This window comes from Syngnathus floridae, chromosome 5 (assembly GCF_059516105.1).
Source record: "Syngnathus floridae isolate MCC-2025c chromosome 5, RoL_Sflo_1.0, whole genome shotgun sequence".
NCBI lineage: Eukaryota > Metazoa > Chordata > Actinopteri > Syngnathiformes > Syngnathidae > Syngnathus > Syngnathus floridae.
The window spans coordinates 9,862,495-9,882,142 of NC_142417.1; the positions used below are offsets into that span (position 1 = coordinate 9,862,495).

At 41.4% G+C, this 19,648-nt stretch overlaps 1 protein-coding gene across 2 annotated transcripts in view; it reads left to right on the forward strand.

The window, feature by feature from the left end:
- Positions 1-1,204: 1,204 nt before the first annotated feature.
- Positions 1,205-19,648, forward strand: part of tcf7l1b (transcription factor 7 like 1b) — a 30,444-nt gene continuing 12,000 nt past the window's right edge. Inside the window, exons 1-3 of one of the 2 annotated variants that reach the window (XM_088376090.1) lie at positions 1,205-2,025; positions 2,140-2,212; positions 2,306-2,433. In XM_088376090.1, coding sequence (XP_088232216.1) covers positions 1,840-2,025; positions 2,140-2,212; positions 2,306-2,433 — 387 coding nt within the window. In that variant the 5' untranslated portion in view covers positions 1,205-1,839. The remainder of the gene's footprint in view (positions 2,026-2,139; positions 2,213-2,305; positions 2,434-19,648) is intronic. The other variant, XM_088376091.1, reaches the window with a different exon arrangement.

Below are 19,648 nucleotides of genomic sequence, written 5' to 3' on the forward strand. Positions count from 1 at the left end.
AATTACAGAGTGCACATGAAGTAGCTCAGACACCTTCTGGACAAGAGGGTAAACATATCGAACGCACCTTAACAGACTCGAACTTCAGCTGCAGCTAACCAGCCCAAACAACAAGACACCTGTGATGAGAGTCAAAATAAGTTCATTTCTTTCTCGTGTTCTTGTTAATATAATAATATACAGCATCCAGGCGGTTAGTTACTCAGGTCAATGCTTGATACTTTGAGTTCATCTTTGAAAGAATTGAAAGAAGGTGCGTTTGATTTGCCTGTCCAACTGACCCGAACTGAGGCACGGCTACTTAGCGCGCACGCGTTTAACGATTTTCATGCACACGGGCAACTACTTCGTGTGCACGCTCTAACTATTTTGTGCACACGAAGTAGTATAGGCAAAAGTTGTAGTTTATGCCCACAAAGTAGCACTCTGCGCGTACATAATAGAGTGTGTGCACAATTTTTTTTTTTGTTGGTAATGTCATGTCTGGGGCGCCAAAGATTTATGTGCAGGTTTGTCCACAGGAAAAAAAAAAAAAAGAACTCTAACCACTTCCTTTCTTCCATGACTTCTTGCAACACTGGCCCTCCAGTCCTGTTCCTCATATGAACAATGTGACCCATGTATTTAAGTCTTGTGTGAGAAAAAACAAGAGGCAGACTCTCAGAGGAGGCCCTGGATAGTTGCCTAACTCTGCCTTGAGTTGCGCCACCTCCATACTGATCCCAGGTGCTCAAGCTTGTGCCTCTGCCAGATTATTGTTTGACAGGACATGCAATTATGGCAACATGTAATTATAACACCCTCACACGCTCATGACATGCCGATCACTTAAGGTGAAGTCTTGTAGACGCTGTAAAGTTTTGATAACCGCAATTTTTTTGCTGGTCTTGCTCAATTTTATTTTACTAAATAAAGTACATATCGTGTTGACATCATGATATTAACAATCATACAGGAATAAATAATATACAATTACAGCAATGCTAAATGCTGCGTCATTAACTTTTTTAACACCAACTTTCTCATTACATTGTGTTGCTGTACCTAATTTTGTGGCCAAACAGTGCGTAAAATTTGCCGCGTGGAACATAATCCGAAAAGACGAACAAAAGTTGGATGTCTTTATTGTGTGTTGGTATCTTGAGGGTTAAGAATAGCAGCTTTGCTGGACGAAGAAGTGTCGGTTTTCAGAGTAAACTCCTCCTCTATACGCACGCTTGGGCTGCGCTCTTCCACTTGAGCAGCCAACTTGTTATCTGGGCACATTCTCGGGCTGCGATGTGGAGGGAAAGAGCGAGCGCGTCCAGATAAACATATACTTCTTTATTTTATTTCCTGACATTTACTCCAAACAACCCGTTAGACTTTTTGTTCCTTTTCGGAGGCAAACAACCACACGTAGGCTCAAACTTTAGGAGTCAAGACGCCACAAATTCTTGCGTGTTTTTTTTCCCTTCTTTGGGCTGTAGCCATTGTTTCCTCACACATGGATCTTTAGTGCATTGAGTAACCTCTCGCTGGCTTGGACTGCAGTAGTTTTTTTTTTTGTGGGCCCCGGGGCTCTGCATGAGGACATCCCACAGTGGGGACGCGCGCTAAAGGGACGCACGCGCTTCCAAGGAGACAAACTTTGACAAGTTGCTGTAAATACCGTGGATTACTATTGCCATGGACGTCGGGACCACGTCCAGAAGATGAAAAATGGACACTTTCTTGTAGTTAGTTGTGTCTCACCACGGAACCTTTCAGACGATCTGATTACAAGTGGTTTGTTCTAGCGGCTGCACTCACGATTTTTTTTCTTCCACTCTTGTCGATCCAATTTACTGGTGTGCAAAAATGCCTCAGCTGAACGGAGGCGGCGGCGATGATTTGGGGGCCAATGATGAAATGATATCGTTTAAAGACGAAGGGGAGCAGGAGGAAAAGATTTCCGAAAATGTCTCGGCGGAAAGAGATTTGGATGACGTTAAATCCTCGCTAGTAAACGAGTCGGAAAACAACAGCAGTTCGTCAGACTCTGAGGTAAAACCTAAACGAAACCTTTATTTTTCCAAACCTTTTTATCTGCATCTTTGTGCTTTATTTGAAATTTCCGTAAAGTTTAACTACTTTATATGTGCGCATGCCCCTTGTCAGCAAGCAGAGAGGCGCCCCCAAACCAGAGTTGACGCCGAAAGTTATGAGAAAGCAAGAGACTACTTTACTGAAGGTAAGAAAGGAAAAAAAAAAAACCCCCAAAACATCCGATGTAGACTCAAAAATATTTTTGCATGTGTTGACTAACTAATGCGTATATTTGCAGCACTGAGAAGACAGCACGATGGAGGTCTCTTTAAGAGCCCCCACTACCCTGGCTACCCCTTTCTCATGATCCCAGACCTCACCAATCCATACTTATCCAATGGCTCTCTTTCTCCCAGTACAAGAACAGTAAGTTTCCATGTCCTTTGCTAATCTCAAACACTCTTTCCTGTAGCCTCTCACACTCCTCACCAACTTTTGCCCAGCCTAAAAGTTTCTTGTGCACTGCCAGAGGGCCATATTTCCTCTGTGGCCTCCCGAGGAATTACTTCTTTGTCTTTAAGAGGGTGATCAAAATTAGCTGTTTCTTGAATTTGCATTTAATTACGCAAATGATTGATTTATTCAAAATTATTTGAATGTTTAATAAGTTGTGGAAACATTGACTATTTACTTAGTATTTCACATGGTTCTGTATGCAATTGTCTTTAATGGTTGAGGTGTTTTTGTTTCGTGCTGCTACCCATCAGTTCAACGTGTTTACACTGTGTGCAACTTCGAAAAGGAATTGCTCAAGTCACACCCAATAGTCATGACCAAGTAAGAGCTTGCTTTGACATATATAGGTGGCATCACACTAACGTGTCTGACAGTGGTTTGTTCACAGACATTTTTTTAAGGTTTTGATTTGACAGATTTAAGGTGTTGATGGAGAGCTTGCAGGGGCTTGTTAAGCATGGCATGATACGTTCAGCACAATGTTGGGCGAAAAGTTAGTCAAAAGAAAGAAAGACGTGCTGACAATTAAAATTTTCCACTAAGCTAAATGTGATCCCAGCACCGTGTACGTGTTTTTTTTTTTTTTTAATCCTCTCGAATTATACTCATTTACCTTTAAGCGGGTCATACTTTCTCATGGAAAAAAAAAAAGTTTCATGTTGGAAAGCTGTTTCTCAGATTAGTCCATCCCCCATCCCTTTCACTCCCACCCCCCAAAACAAGTACTTTCGTTAAGGCCCGCAGGCATCGGACTGAAAAGACCCCCTCCCACTTTTTTTTTTTTTCGTCATCTTTTCACTGTTGCAGGCCCTCTCCCCTCACCTCCCCGTACCTTCCATTCAATTAGAAAGGCGTTAGTTGACCATTGTTATTCTGAACAGTCTTGATGGCTTCATTGGAGGTCTCCATTGGGGCTCATTAACTACATAAATGGCCACTCGGCTCTCACTGGGCCATACACGAAAACTTGTACCTCATACAAATTGTTTCTTATGGCCACCATAGTCGATGTCCAACATATACTGTATACTGTATCTAATGAGTTTCTTGAAGGTTTATATTTGCATGTCTACATTATCTCATTGTCTACCACCCCTGGGCCTTTCATTGTTACGACTTAAATTGAAGCTCGTTGCTTAAGATAAAAAAAAAAAAAAATAGTGAAAGGCTCAGACCCTCCACATGAGCTAAGAAAGAATGAGGTCAATAGGGCAGGGCTAGCTGACAGCGTCTATCGTCACCATAGCAGGAAAAAAAAGCAAGCAAACAAAAGCTGGCATACTTAAGAGCCATCTTGGGGGTTCTCCATATTGCACAGTTCTTTAATATTGACGAGTCTAATTGATGGTTTGTCTTTTTGTCCTAAAGCTCAAACTTGGTTTGTTGGAGTAGTGCAGTACAATCATTTCTCCAACAGCCTGCTTTGACGTTTGGGTGAGAGTTTATCTTATGGTCTTTACAGTTACATTCATCACACAAATGCTTGTTGAAAACACAGAATGTCTCGTGAGATAAGATTTGCCCCAAGGGTACCCTGAAATGTGCTGTCATCCCCGGAGCCTTAAGAGACAAACAATCCACTGGCCTAGCCCCGGTTTATTTATTGTGCCTTGTTGCTTTGGGCCTGACAAGTTTGTTTTATGTGCAGTTTTTTTGTATGTTTGTGCAACATGAGACATGCTCAAGTTGCAAACAGATCATGTGATTAATTGCAGGTAACACAATCTTCTGCTTTTGTTTGCGTGGCCACAACTGCCATTTAATAGGTTTAAAAGGTTATCAAAAGTATTTCTTGTTGTGACGTGTACAACAATGCGTGCAGGCTTGTTTTTGGTTTTACACAGCCTCTTTGTATCTGTTTTTTGGTTTCATTTTAGACACGTATACTATTGGTGTAATCCCATTTACTGCAGCGTACTTTACGACATATACGGTCAATATAATAAAATTTCTGGAATACAGTAAAGAGTAATAAGGCGATTGAGGAGCGTTTAAATTTGGATGTGGTGAATCTATCATGAGCAATGAGAGACGGGCTACATGGGATCAGCTTAGACTTCCCCTGAGGGCCAAGCATAACTGATTTAAAGCCCATTCCGAGCTGACATTCCGCTGTAATCCAGCGAGGGCTGAGGAGGAGGTTTTATGTTTGCAGAGATGTTCCACCAGACGCCTGCCTGTTCAGGGGCGGAGATTTGTCCCACCGAGTCTAAATCCAGCTTGTTGTTTGTCAATCCACTGACGTGATCGTCACCTCATTGTTCCAGTAGTGACAGAGCGCTGCCAGATTTAATGGCTGAATCTGCTTCATGGCCACGTCTGACAGCCTCATCAGCACTTTGAAACAATTCTGCAAGTATCATCATCGCCACTAAAGAGTGAAATGCCTCTTGTGTGTGAGAAGTTGCGAGTAAGCGAGAGCGAGGTTAGCCTCTCAAATATATCTCCATCAAACATACAAACTCATGAGCATGATTGTTGAATAGAATTTTGTGGGAGATTGCGATATGAATGGTGAGCTTGTGTAAGTCTGAACATGTCAGAGGCTACAATTGCATGCTTCTCTGACCCCCCCCCCCCCTTTTCTGTTGCGTTTGCTGCTTAAATCAGACAAAGAAATGTCAACACAGACATTGTCCTGATGAATAAAAGGGCCTCTCCCTACATAAGCAAATGCTGTTTGTGTGGAGGTGTCTTTTCATCAGGTTGCACACTCTATTCACCTTGCTACGTGCGTGTATGCGTGCACTCATGCGTGGAGCACGTTTATGTGTGTAAAGTCTGCGAGGGTTAGGGGAGGTGCTGATGGCGTGTTCAGGTGAAGCCCCGTGGATACTTTGCAACAGAGGCAACAGTGTCCAGCGCTCACATTCTAACAACCCCCAGTGTTGTATTCCTCTGCTGCAAGTAATCTGAATTCTAGAGTGCAAATATTTTTTCAGCCAAGCACTGTGTCAACAGAGACAGCATTTTTGACTGGCTATATAGTTTTTAAAAAGATTTTTTCCCTTCAAAGGCAAACACCTCCACCAGTTTAGTGGTACTGATTAATTAGAAACCAATTGGCAGCAACCACAGAAATGTCATTGTTGGTTTAGAGACTTTTGCGAATACTCGCTTCAGTTCATCGAGACTGCTTGTCCTCATTAGGGTCACAAGCGTACCCCAGCTGGCGTGAGGCACCCCGAATTGGTCGAGACAGTCAATCCATGGTACACGTTGACAGACATCTGTTGACGTGCATATTCATAATGATTAATAATTTATCATTTTGATTGTGGGACAAATCATTAGCATTTTTTACCACAGGTATAAAATTAAATCAAGCACTCTAAAACCAACAAAATATTCTAGATTAACTGATATAAACTGATTCCATTTTTTATGACACCTGAGGCTGAATATGAGTCCACTTTCTACAACTTCCAATATATCGCATATTCTTCTAAGACATTTTTCCTGAAAAAAGAAAACCTCAGCTTCAGAGGTATGACTGTATTCTAATATTGTCCTATTTCCGAATCTTTGGTCATATCCTTCACTCCACCAATGGCTCATCAAGTTGGATTAGAGCAAAACAAAGTGAATCAAATTATTGTAGTCGTTATATTAGCAATTTACACCATGCATAAAAAAATTAATGGATCTGTCAAAGCAGCAGATGCCATGTGAGGTGACACTCAAATATGCGTTACCGCTGTGGCTTTATGCACAACCTGTCTTTCTGGGTTTAATGGGAACATGTGTTGCTTTGCTAGTTCCTCAATTCCATGCAATGCTTGAGTGGATCTGTTGGAAATGGTGTCAGTCCTGCTCCGTCTTCTTCCCCAGCGGGGCTCTACGAAAAGCAAGAGATAGCGTTGACGTCTCTACCCTGTAGCCTTGCTAGTTCACTACCTACCCACCCGCCCGCCTGGCATTACAAATTCTGTTTAAAGTGCACTCTGGCTTCTCCAGTGTGGGGCCCATCAGGAGCATCTCAGCACCCTTTGAGGAAAGGATCACCAACATCTCTCTCAAGCCGCACGCTCTCCGTATTCAGTGACATCAATGAATCCCTTTGATGTAACAGCATGAATATGTGTGCAAATGTGCTTTTATCGATTGATGTGTTTTTCTCTTCTTGTGTTTGGCTGACGCTACGACATAGTCTGGGCTTTTCGGTACATCATTTTTCCGTGTGAACACGTTGGTCGAACTTTGTCGCTGGCCAAAGGTGAACATACTTCACCTGAAATTGCCCTGCCATCTCTTTGTGTCTCTGTCAGAGCTTTGAAAGTATGATGTAGACCATGTATGTGAGATTGCTTACAAAAAGAGACTTACTTCTTCTTACTGAGACGCTTTTAAATAGTTTAACACTAATTTATTCCTGTTGAAAATTACTGCACACTTCTTATCTGCAAATGTACATCGTTCATATAGCTGGCTGTGGATGGTCAGTAGATCAGCTTGCCCTTTAGCCTTTATGAGACTGACAGTTAGAGTAGGATTCTGAAACCCTCCAGCTGCTAATCATCATTAACCATGGAGACAAAAAAAAAAAAAAAAAAACGAGACATGTATGTCACATAAAATGACAGTTACGTCATTTTCTGTGGTCTGAATCGTTCGTCCTGGTGCAGGGACCAATTCTGTAGTTCTAGGCTTTCTTTCTATCCTTTGACATAAAACAAAAAATGCTGATCCATTATAAAAGTCAATCGGTGAAAGATGACGCTTAGTATTGTTTTTGTTAGTATTGTTCATTTTGCGATATCTGGGAAACTAAAAGCATTATTATTATTATTATTTGCTATATTGCATTCTCTCGTCATTTGACAAGAATGACATTGCACGTTATGTGGTTGATGATGCGCATCACTTAAGTACAAGTCTAAGGCCATTGGAGAAAGTTTACAGTCTGTGACTCTTTGCCAGTTGTCAATTGCTAATTGTCAATTGGTCACTGACTGCACAGAGCCTCAAGGCATGAAGAGCTCAGTCAGCTACTAGCAAGGAATGGTAAAGAAAATGAGGCACAGCACTTTTCCTCTTATTGCCAATCTTAACTAGGGATGCCCCGAGTTGGTATTTGGTATTGTCCCTCGATCCGGCTCTTATGAGTAATGGACAAAATTGGATTCAATCATGGGATCAGCCGATCCAGTTGTCATGTGTTTTTGCGGTGCCGACACGCTTTATGGCTATCGTAAATCATCAGGCCAACATGTCTGCTGTGTGGGATTGTTTTTCACGAGAAAAAGACAAACATCAATCAGCCACATGCAATTACTGTAAACAACCGGTTTCTCATGGAGGTACCAACTTTAATGCAACTAATTTGATTCGTCACTTACAAAGAATCATCTGAGTTTGAGATTTTACAAGCGCAAGACACAAGATACAAAGACAGGTGAGTCCTTTATAGATTTGCCATAATTATTTATTCACAATTGTCATTTTATGTGAATTAATGATGTTCTTATCAGTATTTCTCAAACCCAGCTAACCAGAAAGATATGCTCTTAGAGACGGTGGCGAAGGTCATCCTAACCAGCATGTTAAATGAAGAGCCAGTGAGAAAAAGACCTCGTGAAAGTCCATCAGGTGAAACCAGCAAACTCAGAAGCATCCTTGATGACATTTTGGAAGAAAATGAAGTTGAAAGGAGGTCTCTGCTTCAACTATTACTGAGGTGCAGAACTGTCTCTGTGAAAAGACCATTTCCAGGTCAGTCAGTCCTCCGAAGGGCCCATGCTTAAACAGAGTCCCTTCACTGGCTGTTGTTGCAGCCAAGTTTCTCTGCGCTGTGCACAAGTGTGGACAGTGAGAGACACTTGAGTGCTACCTCAAATGCCCTGGATGAGATGCAAAACCGTCTGTCAGCTGACTTTACTGAGAAGCTTGTGTTCATCAAAAAGAACTTTCATTTAATCATTTGAGGGTTAGAAAAAAAGTTACCACCCGTCTTTGGCAGCTCTGATAGAGTGTAAGACAGGGTTTTGTTCAAATATTTGTTTTTTGCACTTTTCAGCACTTTTTTCCCATGTTTTAGTCTGGGATGTTCAGCACCAGTACTTTTGAAAGAGTAATATTTATTTTGATAACCTACTTTTGAGAAATTCAGCACCCAATCTGGAACAAACCATTTATTTTTATATGTTGAGGTACGATAGATTTGCATAATAATACGTAAGTTATTTTACTACGATTTATTATTTTAATGTACAATTTAAGATGACCTTTGCTTAGGCTTAAGCTGCAAAAGATTAACATATAATTATTAATTGATTCTTTCTTGAGACCTGAAATAAAACACTGAATCAATCTCTTCAATCGGTGTTAAAATTTCTTCCACATCTTAAGTGTAAAAAATAAAAAACGCGAATTAGCGGCTGATAAAACAATAGCTACGCTCTGATTGGCTAAATCGGTACAAATGTTTTTTTTTATTTTTTGATGTGCGTGATTTAAATTGTTTAAAAACAATGCTGCCACAAATAGCAAAAATACAGAAATAATAACGCCGCAAAATCTACAAAATACCCTAACGGGGTTTCACCATATTCTTTTTTTAAAAGGCTCAATTTGTTTTTCTGTGGGGTTGTTGTGGGAATATTGTGTCCTGCTCTGGACTCTGTATGTAGCTCTTACGCTATAGTTTAGGTCACATAAAAAAATGCCTCCCCCCCTTAATTGTACCTTAAACATTTAACTCCGTGCTAATAAAATGTGATTGTACAGCAGGAAGAAAAAGAAAATGCTCTAAACAGGGTTTCATCAGTCTGGTATTTCGAGCAGCTGTTTTCAGTTTAAGCTCTACAGGCTGCAGTTGAGGAGGGAGAGAGAGCAAGCAAGACAAGGGAGATTGTTGACAAGATGGTGGTGGAGGGAGCAGAAACTGGGGCAGATATGGGTCTGACTATTCCTTGCCTGTTATCCTGAAGTGGGCCTGCTTCCAGACCTTGAGGCACTCACTTATCGGGGGATACTTGTCTCCCACAGAGCGCCATGCCTTGCCATTCCCTCTCACAGCCCAATCAGCAAGCAGCAGGAAGCCATCAAGTCACATACTACATGTCACATCAGTACTGCTAAGATTTCCATCAGGCTCCTCCTTGCTTCATATCCACAGAGGGATGGCTAAAGGCCATCTTGTACAGTATGCGTTTCATATCAGTGAGGTTGTACTGGTCATACTAAATTAAGAAGTGAATGGATATCCGTCCAGGATGAGAGTAGTTGACAGCAAGCAGAGCAGCTGTTCTTCATGTTAAATCTATAAATCACTTTTGCCGCTTCCCGCTGAGTTTCTTCCAGCGGTGGTGATGCAACTTTATAGCATCCATTGATAGCAATGTCAGGTTCAATGCATTAAACCGTTATAGAATTAGGAACCAGCTTATCAAAGTGTTGACTTTTTAAGGATCTGCTATACTGCTATAGTTGATCATGTTAAATCTGTTTTGAAGCCACCAGACCATGTATTTTACATTAGTAACAACCCAGTTGTATTAAGAAAATCCAATTTAATGATGAAGCTATGAAGACAGTGTTAATGTTAGGGTTGATTGGTATAACAGTATTTGAAAAAGATGCAGTTCATTCCTAAACTCCTCTGAGGTTGGTAGCTGATGCAAAGTTTTAGTTTTACACAAGCAGCACAGTTTTGTTGTCTGCTCTCAGCTTTTTTACCCCCGGGATAGCAGTCAAGAAGTGGGCAGTTACTCGAATACGAGTGTCGAATCTACGTCACACTGGCGTCAAAAGCTGATCCGCTCATTTTGCAAGCCTTTTAGTTTTTATTGCTAATTACGGGCAATCAAAAAACCGCATACACCCAAAAAAAACAAAGTTTCCGCTTTTTATTCATACCATAGGTCAAAAAATGACATGGATTAAGTTTGACTAATCCATGTCCTTTTTTGACCTATGGTGTGCATAAAAGAGCGGAAAATTTGTTTTTTTGGTTGCCATGAGATTTTTATCCCAAATGGCTGCACTGATTCATTATTTATTCATTTAATTAAGACACAAAATAACATATACATTTGAAAAATGTGTATACAATAAAAATACTGTAAACAAAATGTACTGTCTACATAAATATAAACATAACATGAGTCAGAAATTTGAACATGGTTTCGCATTCAATAGCATGAGAAACCCTGTCCAAACATATGACTGGCAGTGTGTGTGTCTGCCAGTGTGTTTGTGTGGATTCGTGTGTATACAGTGGACCCTTGTTATTGGGAGGGCATCGCGAGGGAAAATCCACAAAGAATTGACACTTCTTCATAACTGCCATGGGAAAAACAATATTCTGAAAGAAAAACAACCAAACAAGCAGGTGAATGGGCCAACGAAAAAATACTATTAAGCAGGGTATCCGGATTAATGGGATATGATAAAGAAAGTAGCAAATAGGTGAGTGTGTGTGTGTGTTCTACGTCGTTTTGACCATGGTATTGAGTATCAGTATATGAGTATCAGTTTTGACATAAATTATTCAGGTATCAAAGTCGGAATTTTAGTATCATGACAGGAGTTTGTATTACTCCTCGGCTTGTAACACACAAGTGAATTTCATTCTGTTCGGTTCTGTTTGATACTTCAATTGATTTTTGGGCAATATCAAATGAAGTAAATCTGTGAAATATGGAACTTTTAAATCATGTCACTCAAATGTAACAAATTAGTCAAAAAGATCATTACGGATTCACTTTTAACATTTGAGAGGGAGAATTTGTCCTTGACTATTTGATAACTATAATTATGCTGATTCTAGTTTTATTCTTTTCATACAAGTGTCCCATTAAATTACAACTTTGAATTTTCAATAATACAACCTCCGAGTCCCCCTTACTTACCTCAGTTACCCTCATAAACCAATTGTAGTTAAGGAGTCACAATGTTCTGGCAAGCGTTAAATTAGATTACAGCCGAGCAAAAGCACAGGTCATCCTAAATGTGTAGCAGCCTTATCTCAAGACCGACTTGTGAATCTTGAGGAATAAACCACAGTAACATCTGATGGACTGTTTGTGCCACATCTGTATGTCACGAACCATAAAATGTTGAGGTAATGTTCTAGATTAGTTTTAATGACTGTGGTTGAGGAACCTTGTGTTACTTAGACATAAGACACTAGTGAAATTCCCCTTGTGCCCAACTCAGATGATCAGCATGATTAGGTTTCTTTGTTTGGTGACTTAATCATGTGACGTTTTCAGGTTGTACTGTCAGCTCGAGCATTAGGCCAATCTTAGTGCTCTCTGTTGACATAATCCCTTTGCCATTTCTGTGGCTGGACATCAAATCCTTACAAATGTCGCTGGCTTTTGCCTCAAATTTAGAGTATCTACACCAAGAAAAAAAAAAATCAACCTTATATGACATGGAATAGGTCGCGAAACCCTTTTGTTTGATTCATAAAATAAGTTGGAGGGGTTGGCTATTGGAGATCCCTGAAGCAGGCTTTAGGGGCAGGTCTGATTCTCGTGTGAAATGGGGAGGCTCTATAGCTCTCGGCTGACTTAACTGGGGCTGTATGGGTGTGTTGGCAGGGGGAGCGCCGGCCATGAATAGGTTCTTTGACTACCTCAGACTTGCCCTGAAAGGCAGGACAAAAACCCTAGGGCAACGGCTTAGAGCCTCACAGCTGAGCTCCAGAATGCTTGGCCCAGTCTTCCTCCCTCATTGCCTGATTTAAATACTACAGTGGCTTTCAGCATACTGGAGACGAAGGCTCGCATTCACATGGCCGCACATATGCCGCTGACTTTTCTGTTTTTGTTGACGGTTTATTAATGCCGATGCACTCGGAATAAGTCCGCAGAACCTTTCTGACGCGGTGGGGGCACCAGCGAATCACTTAAAAGAAGAAGATTAGTATCACGTTGTTCTTATTAGATGGAGTTTATATTGATCGTCCCTAATTGTAGGCATGTGTGTATCGCTCACAATTAACACTGACTCTGCTTTGTGTCATTTTGGAGCATTTTACTCATCTCCACTCAAGATGGATCTGCTTATAAGTAAAACAAGATTGAATACCTGTCAGGGTGCCCACTTCTAACAGCCTCATTGTAGACATGTGTCAAAAACAAAGTAAAATGCCACACATCTTTTCCTGCAGAGTTAATGGGGTTATTGGAGTCCTGAGCAGACACTCTCTCTCTCCACAGAGTGTCTAGTTTCAGATGTCACTCAGAGCTTTGTTTGCCCCCCAGGGTGAAGGGTTAGAGGCCAAGGTTCAGGGCCAGTTGGCTGAGTGGCCACAAAAGCCCAAGCTATCCTCGGTACATCCGATCCCTTCTTCCACACCGGCCTTCTCCCACAATGAAGGGATCAGCTTGCAACATTTGCCTTTTCTTATTATAATTGAGAATTCATTTCACTTATGTTACAATGTAATAAGGCTAGCGTTTCACGGTGAGGTCAGAAATCTGCTTTCCATTTTGGCCTTGATACTTAAGAGTGTAAACCTGCACAATGTGTCGCACTTCCCCTTGCTGGAAGTTTTTTCCATCCGGCTACTGTGCCATTCCAATAGTAACTTTGACAACGTGTTTTAATCGTCGTACTTTACTTTATTGATAGACAAAGATGGAATCTGTCTTTTTTGGCCAGGCGACATTTTAGGCTCTCGGGCAAACTTTCACACCGGGTAATGAAAAAAGGTCTCGTGTTTCCTTTGTTTAAAACACCTCTGGAAGTTTGGGAGCACATAACCTTACCCTCATCAGCCCCCACCCACGATCTCAACTTTTCCCTGCCCCGCCACCACCCAAACATGTCCTCCAGCCAGGTTTATTATGCCGTTTCACGCAGACCAAAATTGCAGCTGCATGGAGAACAATCTGGAGCACATTAGCACAGGCACTGTGATTTATAAATTGTTTCTCAGGCCATAAATCCCTGCTGTAATTGTGCGCAAGCACCCCTCTCCTCCTCCGGTCACTCCCCCCTTCACTCTCACTCGCTCTCTCTTTCCCAGTGTCTCGCTCAGAACAACTTACAGTTCTTGGTTTTGCTCTAATTGTTTGCAGCAGTGTGCAGTTTGGACCGAGAAGTTCGGTAAATGGTGGCACCGATTTGAGGTTTCAGAAACAGCTCTTCAAGAAAGATAAACTTTCCTACTTGCATTCTGTTCATAAACCCTGAGAGTGAGACTGTTGTTGTTGTTATGTTAAAATAACAAAATGTGAGTGGTTGCCGTTTCATGCTTTGCATTCCTGGATTCTGTGTAATTGTAAGGGGACGCTCCTGAAAAAAGTCTGCAGAAATCTGATATTAAGAGCATAATCACCTTGAGGTTTTAATTAGAGTGTACTAAAACTGAACGATAGCAGCAGCTGTATATATACTTGAAACTGTCAAGTTTGGCGCAGTGTGTGAAACATTGAACTCTTTTTAATTGACCAGAAAACATCTGCCAGTATGCATATGAGGGGAATTTTCTTATACCAACAAATACATTATTCCTAGATTGCAAAGAATTTTTGTCAGTATGATGAAAGCTAAATAATCTTACAACAGAAAAGTGTTTGTCTTGCAAAAAGTTAAAAGGAGCCAAGTTAATTGGACAGCCATATATCAATGGGTCATGATTCCATGCTCAATACCACAGCATGATGGAAATCCAAACTGCAAGTGGGGACTTTTAACAAATGTTTGAGATTTAAAAAATGCTTGGCTGCTTTCCAGCTCTCACTGCAGTCTGCTGACAATACGCATAGCTAACCCTGGGGAATGTCACGGCAGTAGGTCGGGTTCTGTCTCGTACTGAGAGGATGAATGTTATGAATATTGTGAGAAACATTTCTTGTCCTGTTACTACCATGGCGTTGTATATCAAACAACTTGAAGCCAGAACATTTTGTTTACTATGATATGTTTAATTTAATTAGCACTGGGAAGTTGGCATTTGACCAAATCATTTTGCTTAGAGCACCTATGGTTTTCTTAAATAACTTTTTCCATCACCTGTGTGAAAGTATTTTAAAATGCACAATTCCCACAGGCCTGTGTGGCGGAGCATAGTTGCGGCGTACAAAAATGCACGTGTGTGTGTGTGCGTGCATGTGTGTGTGTGTGTTTGAATGGGACAGAGCTGGTGTGCAGGTGGTGAGCAGGCAGACAGGAGAGTCAGAGTGGGTTTAACAGTGGGGTGTTAGGGATGTCAGGTAGTAAAATGTGAGATGAGGCAGGGCCCAGAAGTCTGTGGGCCTGGAGATTTGTGCTCGTGTTCACAGAGCAAACACAGGAGGCATCTGCAGGCAGCTGTGTGTGTGTGTGTATGTGTGGAAGGGGGGGGGTGCTCACATTCGGGACAGGGGGTGGGGGTGGCTTGGGGAAGCTGGGTGGTGTTAGGTGGTGGTGAGGAGTGGAGGGGAAGGAGGCATGGGGGTGGACTAGCAGAGTGAACACAATCAGCCCTCTGTTTTCATAAGACTTGTGGTATGTGCGAGCAGAAACAAATGTGTTTAATTTAGTCACTTAAAAAAAAATCTTTTGCCTTCCCTACGCGTACTTCTGGCCACTTCATTGTTTCAAACTTGTTCAATGCCTTGTCTGTTGTCTTCAACTCTTTTTAAGGAAGTGTATTTAAAGGAAAAGCCATGAAAAATCTCTTAACTGTCCCCCAACTGAGAAAAGCAAGATGGCGGTGGGGGCTTGTGGAGTAATCATTGTGTCGCGCTATTCACCCGGGTCATTGTGAGCAGGCTTATCATTACCTCTAATGCTTAGGCAGGAAATTCTGCATTATATCAATCAGTCTGGGCTCAGCTATAAATGAAAGGTTCTCACTTGTGCACCACTGGCGTCGACCCAGAGGTGCACACTCACTATATATTCCAAGTCGAGCTTTACTGTAAAACTCCAGCCGAGTGCAGCTAACCACCTTATGTCCTGGAGTTAATTACACAGACGTTTACGGCTGTGAATTTCAATGAAATAAGCCTACTCCCTGAACAATAAAAAACTTGTGTTCCTGTGCAACTGGACAAACAATAGCACAGGATACAAAACGTGACGACACGTTTGACACTGGAGGTGTACGCAGTCTTGACATGAGAGCATGCTGACACTGAACAGAGGTGCCGGTGACAATTGAAAACAGATCTCCAAGGTTTAAGAAACCACGTAACTAACTTCATGTAATTGACTTGAACGGCTTTACGCCCTCCTCTCTGTCTTTATGAGATGGCTTCGCTCCTACCAGATGCATAGTAGTTATGTTCTGGGGTGTTTAATTATACCGTTAGTTTGACATGACCTGCTGCTCGCACAATAACTCAGCTATTCATCACGTTAACCATAGTTAAAAATCTTTGTGCCATTAAAATGAACTGAAAGTCAGCTAGCTACATGGTATATATAGCAGCACATGCGAGCTCTGAGTTAACGCTCTAAAGCTGTGGATACAGGAAGCAATAACTCAGGATCGTGTCATGCAAAAGGAAGAAAAAAAAAGAATCCTGCAAAAGCTGCTTGACTTGCAAAAATTCAAACTCACTGGGTTAGAATATTAAAGAAGCTCTTTTGGGGGTGGGTTTATCTTGGCCTTGTGTTTTGTTCATGCTGTTTTATGACTGAAACTGCAATAAATTCACTCCCAGGACTTTTCAAATAAAAACAGCTTGTGGGCCAATTTGACAATGTACAGATTATGCATGAGTCAGTCACACATTTTTCGCGTATTGCGCAGGACAAAATGTGAACTATGACATTGCTGTTCACCGTTACGACAAACATTATTTTTCTCAAAATATTCTGGACTAATCTGAAAATCTCATTCGACAGAGGTGCGGGAGGCTCTGTTGTAATCATCTTAGAAATCTTGGAACAACATTGAAGCTGTGTTGTTAGGACCTTGCTTGACGCTGCCTCCACTCTTCACTCTCTGCTCTCCCTCTTTGCACTAATAGTTCTTTTGTGTACAAGAGCATGTTAAGAGGCCAATGAGCCTGGCCTTAATAGGCCATGTTACCATAGAAACCACAGCACTCTGGATGTCTGACCTTTGACCTATTTTTTTTTTTCCTTGCTGTGAATAAGAGTGCGGGGCGACCAAGCGGGTCACAATAGAAGCCCGGCAAACCGAGGGAGTGTCCCTGACATAGTCACTTAACTTCATTCCTCAGTAGGCTAATGGGCACTTCAAATGTGGTAGCCATTAGAAAGATGCTATCTCCAATACGGAACTGTGGGTTAATATAAAACAAAAGGTCTATGTGTAAGAAACTAACAGAAGTGGCAAATGTAGTTCAAATCTTTTTTTTTAATTGCTTTTGAGTGTATTTTGCAGGGGAGCAAAAATACCCTGCATATGGAGTACAAGAGACATAATGATGTCTTAAGAATAGGCTTACTTTCTACTCCGCCTTCTAGATATGTTTGTTATTTCTCTCTTTCTGTACCCTCTTTGTAGATAGTCTTAATAAATGGCTTCCTCCTTCACTAATCTAATTACTTCATGGTGGTGATGGGATAAGAAGGTCTGGTGGCCATTGAGAATTTTGCTTTGGCCCAATAGGGCTTTGCCGGACTGACCAGCTGAGCCGCTTGTCGTTTCCCCATCAATTACACACTAATTAGCACAATGACTACAGAGGTTTGCTTAAGTATTGTCAATGTAATTGCCTCTAATGTCGGCAAACAATGAGTTTAATGCAAACTTGGAGACAAGGCGGGGGCTACTTATCGCCGTTGCTTTGTTCCGAAAGCTTTAATTGTTTTTTATGCGTAGATCAGGTTGAGGTGTCAATAGTCCTTGCATAAGCAGGTGATATCAGCAGAGCAAACCAGGGAGGGACTGTTGTGTCGGTGCCTGACAGGGCTATTGTCTGGAGCTGCTGTTCATATGGGCAAGGGACGGTAATTAACACCTCAGTCAAAAGAGCAAGCTGTGTGGCCCATTTGTTTGCTGTTGGGGGCTAAAAGAAAACAATGGGGAGGGGTTCTCCACACAGTAGGTGATTGACATTATCTGCCGGAGCGATCCGCCGAGGCATTCCTGCTGCTATGCTATTCACTACAAGTTAGGCGAAGCCATTTCACAAGCGTGAGGCCTCGTCTGAGCCGTCCCTTTGCACACATTCACCCTTTTATTTGCTCTTTGACTTTGTCTGATTGGATCGTTGCCGCGAAAGTTACCCGACTCCGAGTGTCCTTTTGAATACTATTTTAGATTGAATTTGCAAGATTTTCTGTTTTTCTGTCTGTGCAATTATGATTATTGCTCTGCCACTGAAATTCGTTAGTTGCTTGTATAGTTGTGGATTTTTTTCTGTCCCTTTGGCAGAGCATGCGACTTAGTTTGACAGTAAATGTCCAGGCATCTGTCTCTTTTCCACACTGTGATGTTGGCCTGCAGGATAGAACCACACATTTCACAGATGACAAAGACTCTTGGCTGTGTTTTCCAGCACTCTGTGAGAGCAGTGCAACAATTAGAACCCCACTTTGGCAGGCCACACGCCCCAGAGCATATGTCATTTTCACTCTTCAAAAAAACCAAAGGGTTCCAGTTCCAGTTTGGAAAAACTCTGTAGTGTCTTTGCCACCTTTGTTGCATCTGGGTCCTGTGAAAGTAGCACATTGATTGATGTTTATTCTGAGCATTGGAGGCTGCAAGCAAGGCTGGAAGACAATTAAAGAATTGTAAAAATGGATCAGCTGAGCATCACTTAGCCACACATTTCTTTCAGTTGTAATAGTGCTTCCAACTCTCATACTGCTTGAACCACTTTTGTGTATGGACCGGGACCATAAGTATGTTCCACTTGTATTAAAGTAAAATGAAGTTGACTAAGTTGTAGTTAACTTCAAATGACATTGGTTTGCTTTGCTGGTGGTTTCAAACGTTATAATAACACTGGCGAACAAATTTATAGTATATATATTTTTAACTCAGAGAGATACAAGTAAACTTTTCTTGATTTTTTTTTTGCACTAATTCAGAATCTGCCCTAGTTTCTTCTTTATCTAGTGCATGATATAATAATAATAATAATAATAATAATAATAATAATAATAATAATGATAATAATAATTAGAACTAAAGAACTAAATTGAGCAACAGGTGGATTTTTTAAACGAAAAATCAGCAATGAATAACAACACATTTTAAATTCTTGATTGAGCAAGCTTATTATAGGTCAAAAAATGAAATTGTCTTAAAAACCTGATGTGCTAAAAAAAGACAAAAATTTTCTGAAACAACTCACATCCTCCTGTGCCCTCACGCCCCCTTTCATGTGTTTGTGAGTGGCATTCTGCTGTTTGTATCATACACTCAGCAGCTAATGTGACAGTAAGCAACTCGGAAGTGTGTGAATTGCTCCACCGGGTGCGCTGGCAATTAAAAGAAAGATAGGTGCTGTTAAAAAAAGGGGGCCTTAGGGCACGTTCCTCATTCTTGGCAGAAAGCTGTCAAAAGTGGATGGATTGGGTAAGAGAGTCATGGTGGGCAGGGCTGGGCTTAACCAAATGCTCACAATGGCACTTGTTTCATTTGTGGAAGGCCTCATGATTGACATAGATTAGATGTAGAAAACTGCATTGTTTTGGATTTTATCCCCACAGTGCAGCATTCATTAGGCACCATGCACACAGTGACAGAAAGTTTCAATAGTGCGCTCGCAGTCAGTAAAAGCAACTGGCTCCTGACAGTTGTATGGACTTGGGCCCATTAGTTGGAAGCCACAATTCAGCCTCGCGCAGAATAGTGAAAATGAAGAGGGCTGATGTCAAGAAATTCCCCACTTTTTTTTCCCAAGAGAAAAAGGGTCCCCTTCCCCCTGGCCGGGTACGCTGTTGGACCCCAGCTGTCAGGAAACAATACCTCCGCCTGCTCGACAAACTCATTCCTGAAAATGTTTTTTTCCCCTCTTGTCCCTTTTCCCCTTCTGCTATAATGTCTTTTCCATTTTTAACCCACAGCCATCCAAGCTTCCTTCCTCCTTACAAACAGGAGTGATGAATGGTGTTTTAAAAATCCAAACGTGAAAGCATGACTCCTCCAGCCAGCTTGTTTGTCATCATTTATCCTGCACCAATTTTTGAAAATATATATATTTACATGTCTTGCCATTAAGTGTCACATTTAATCCATCCTTCAGCAGTTTTTGTGTCA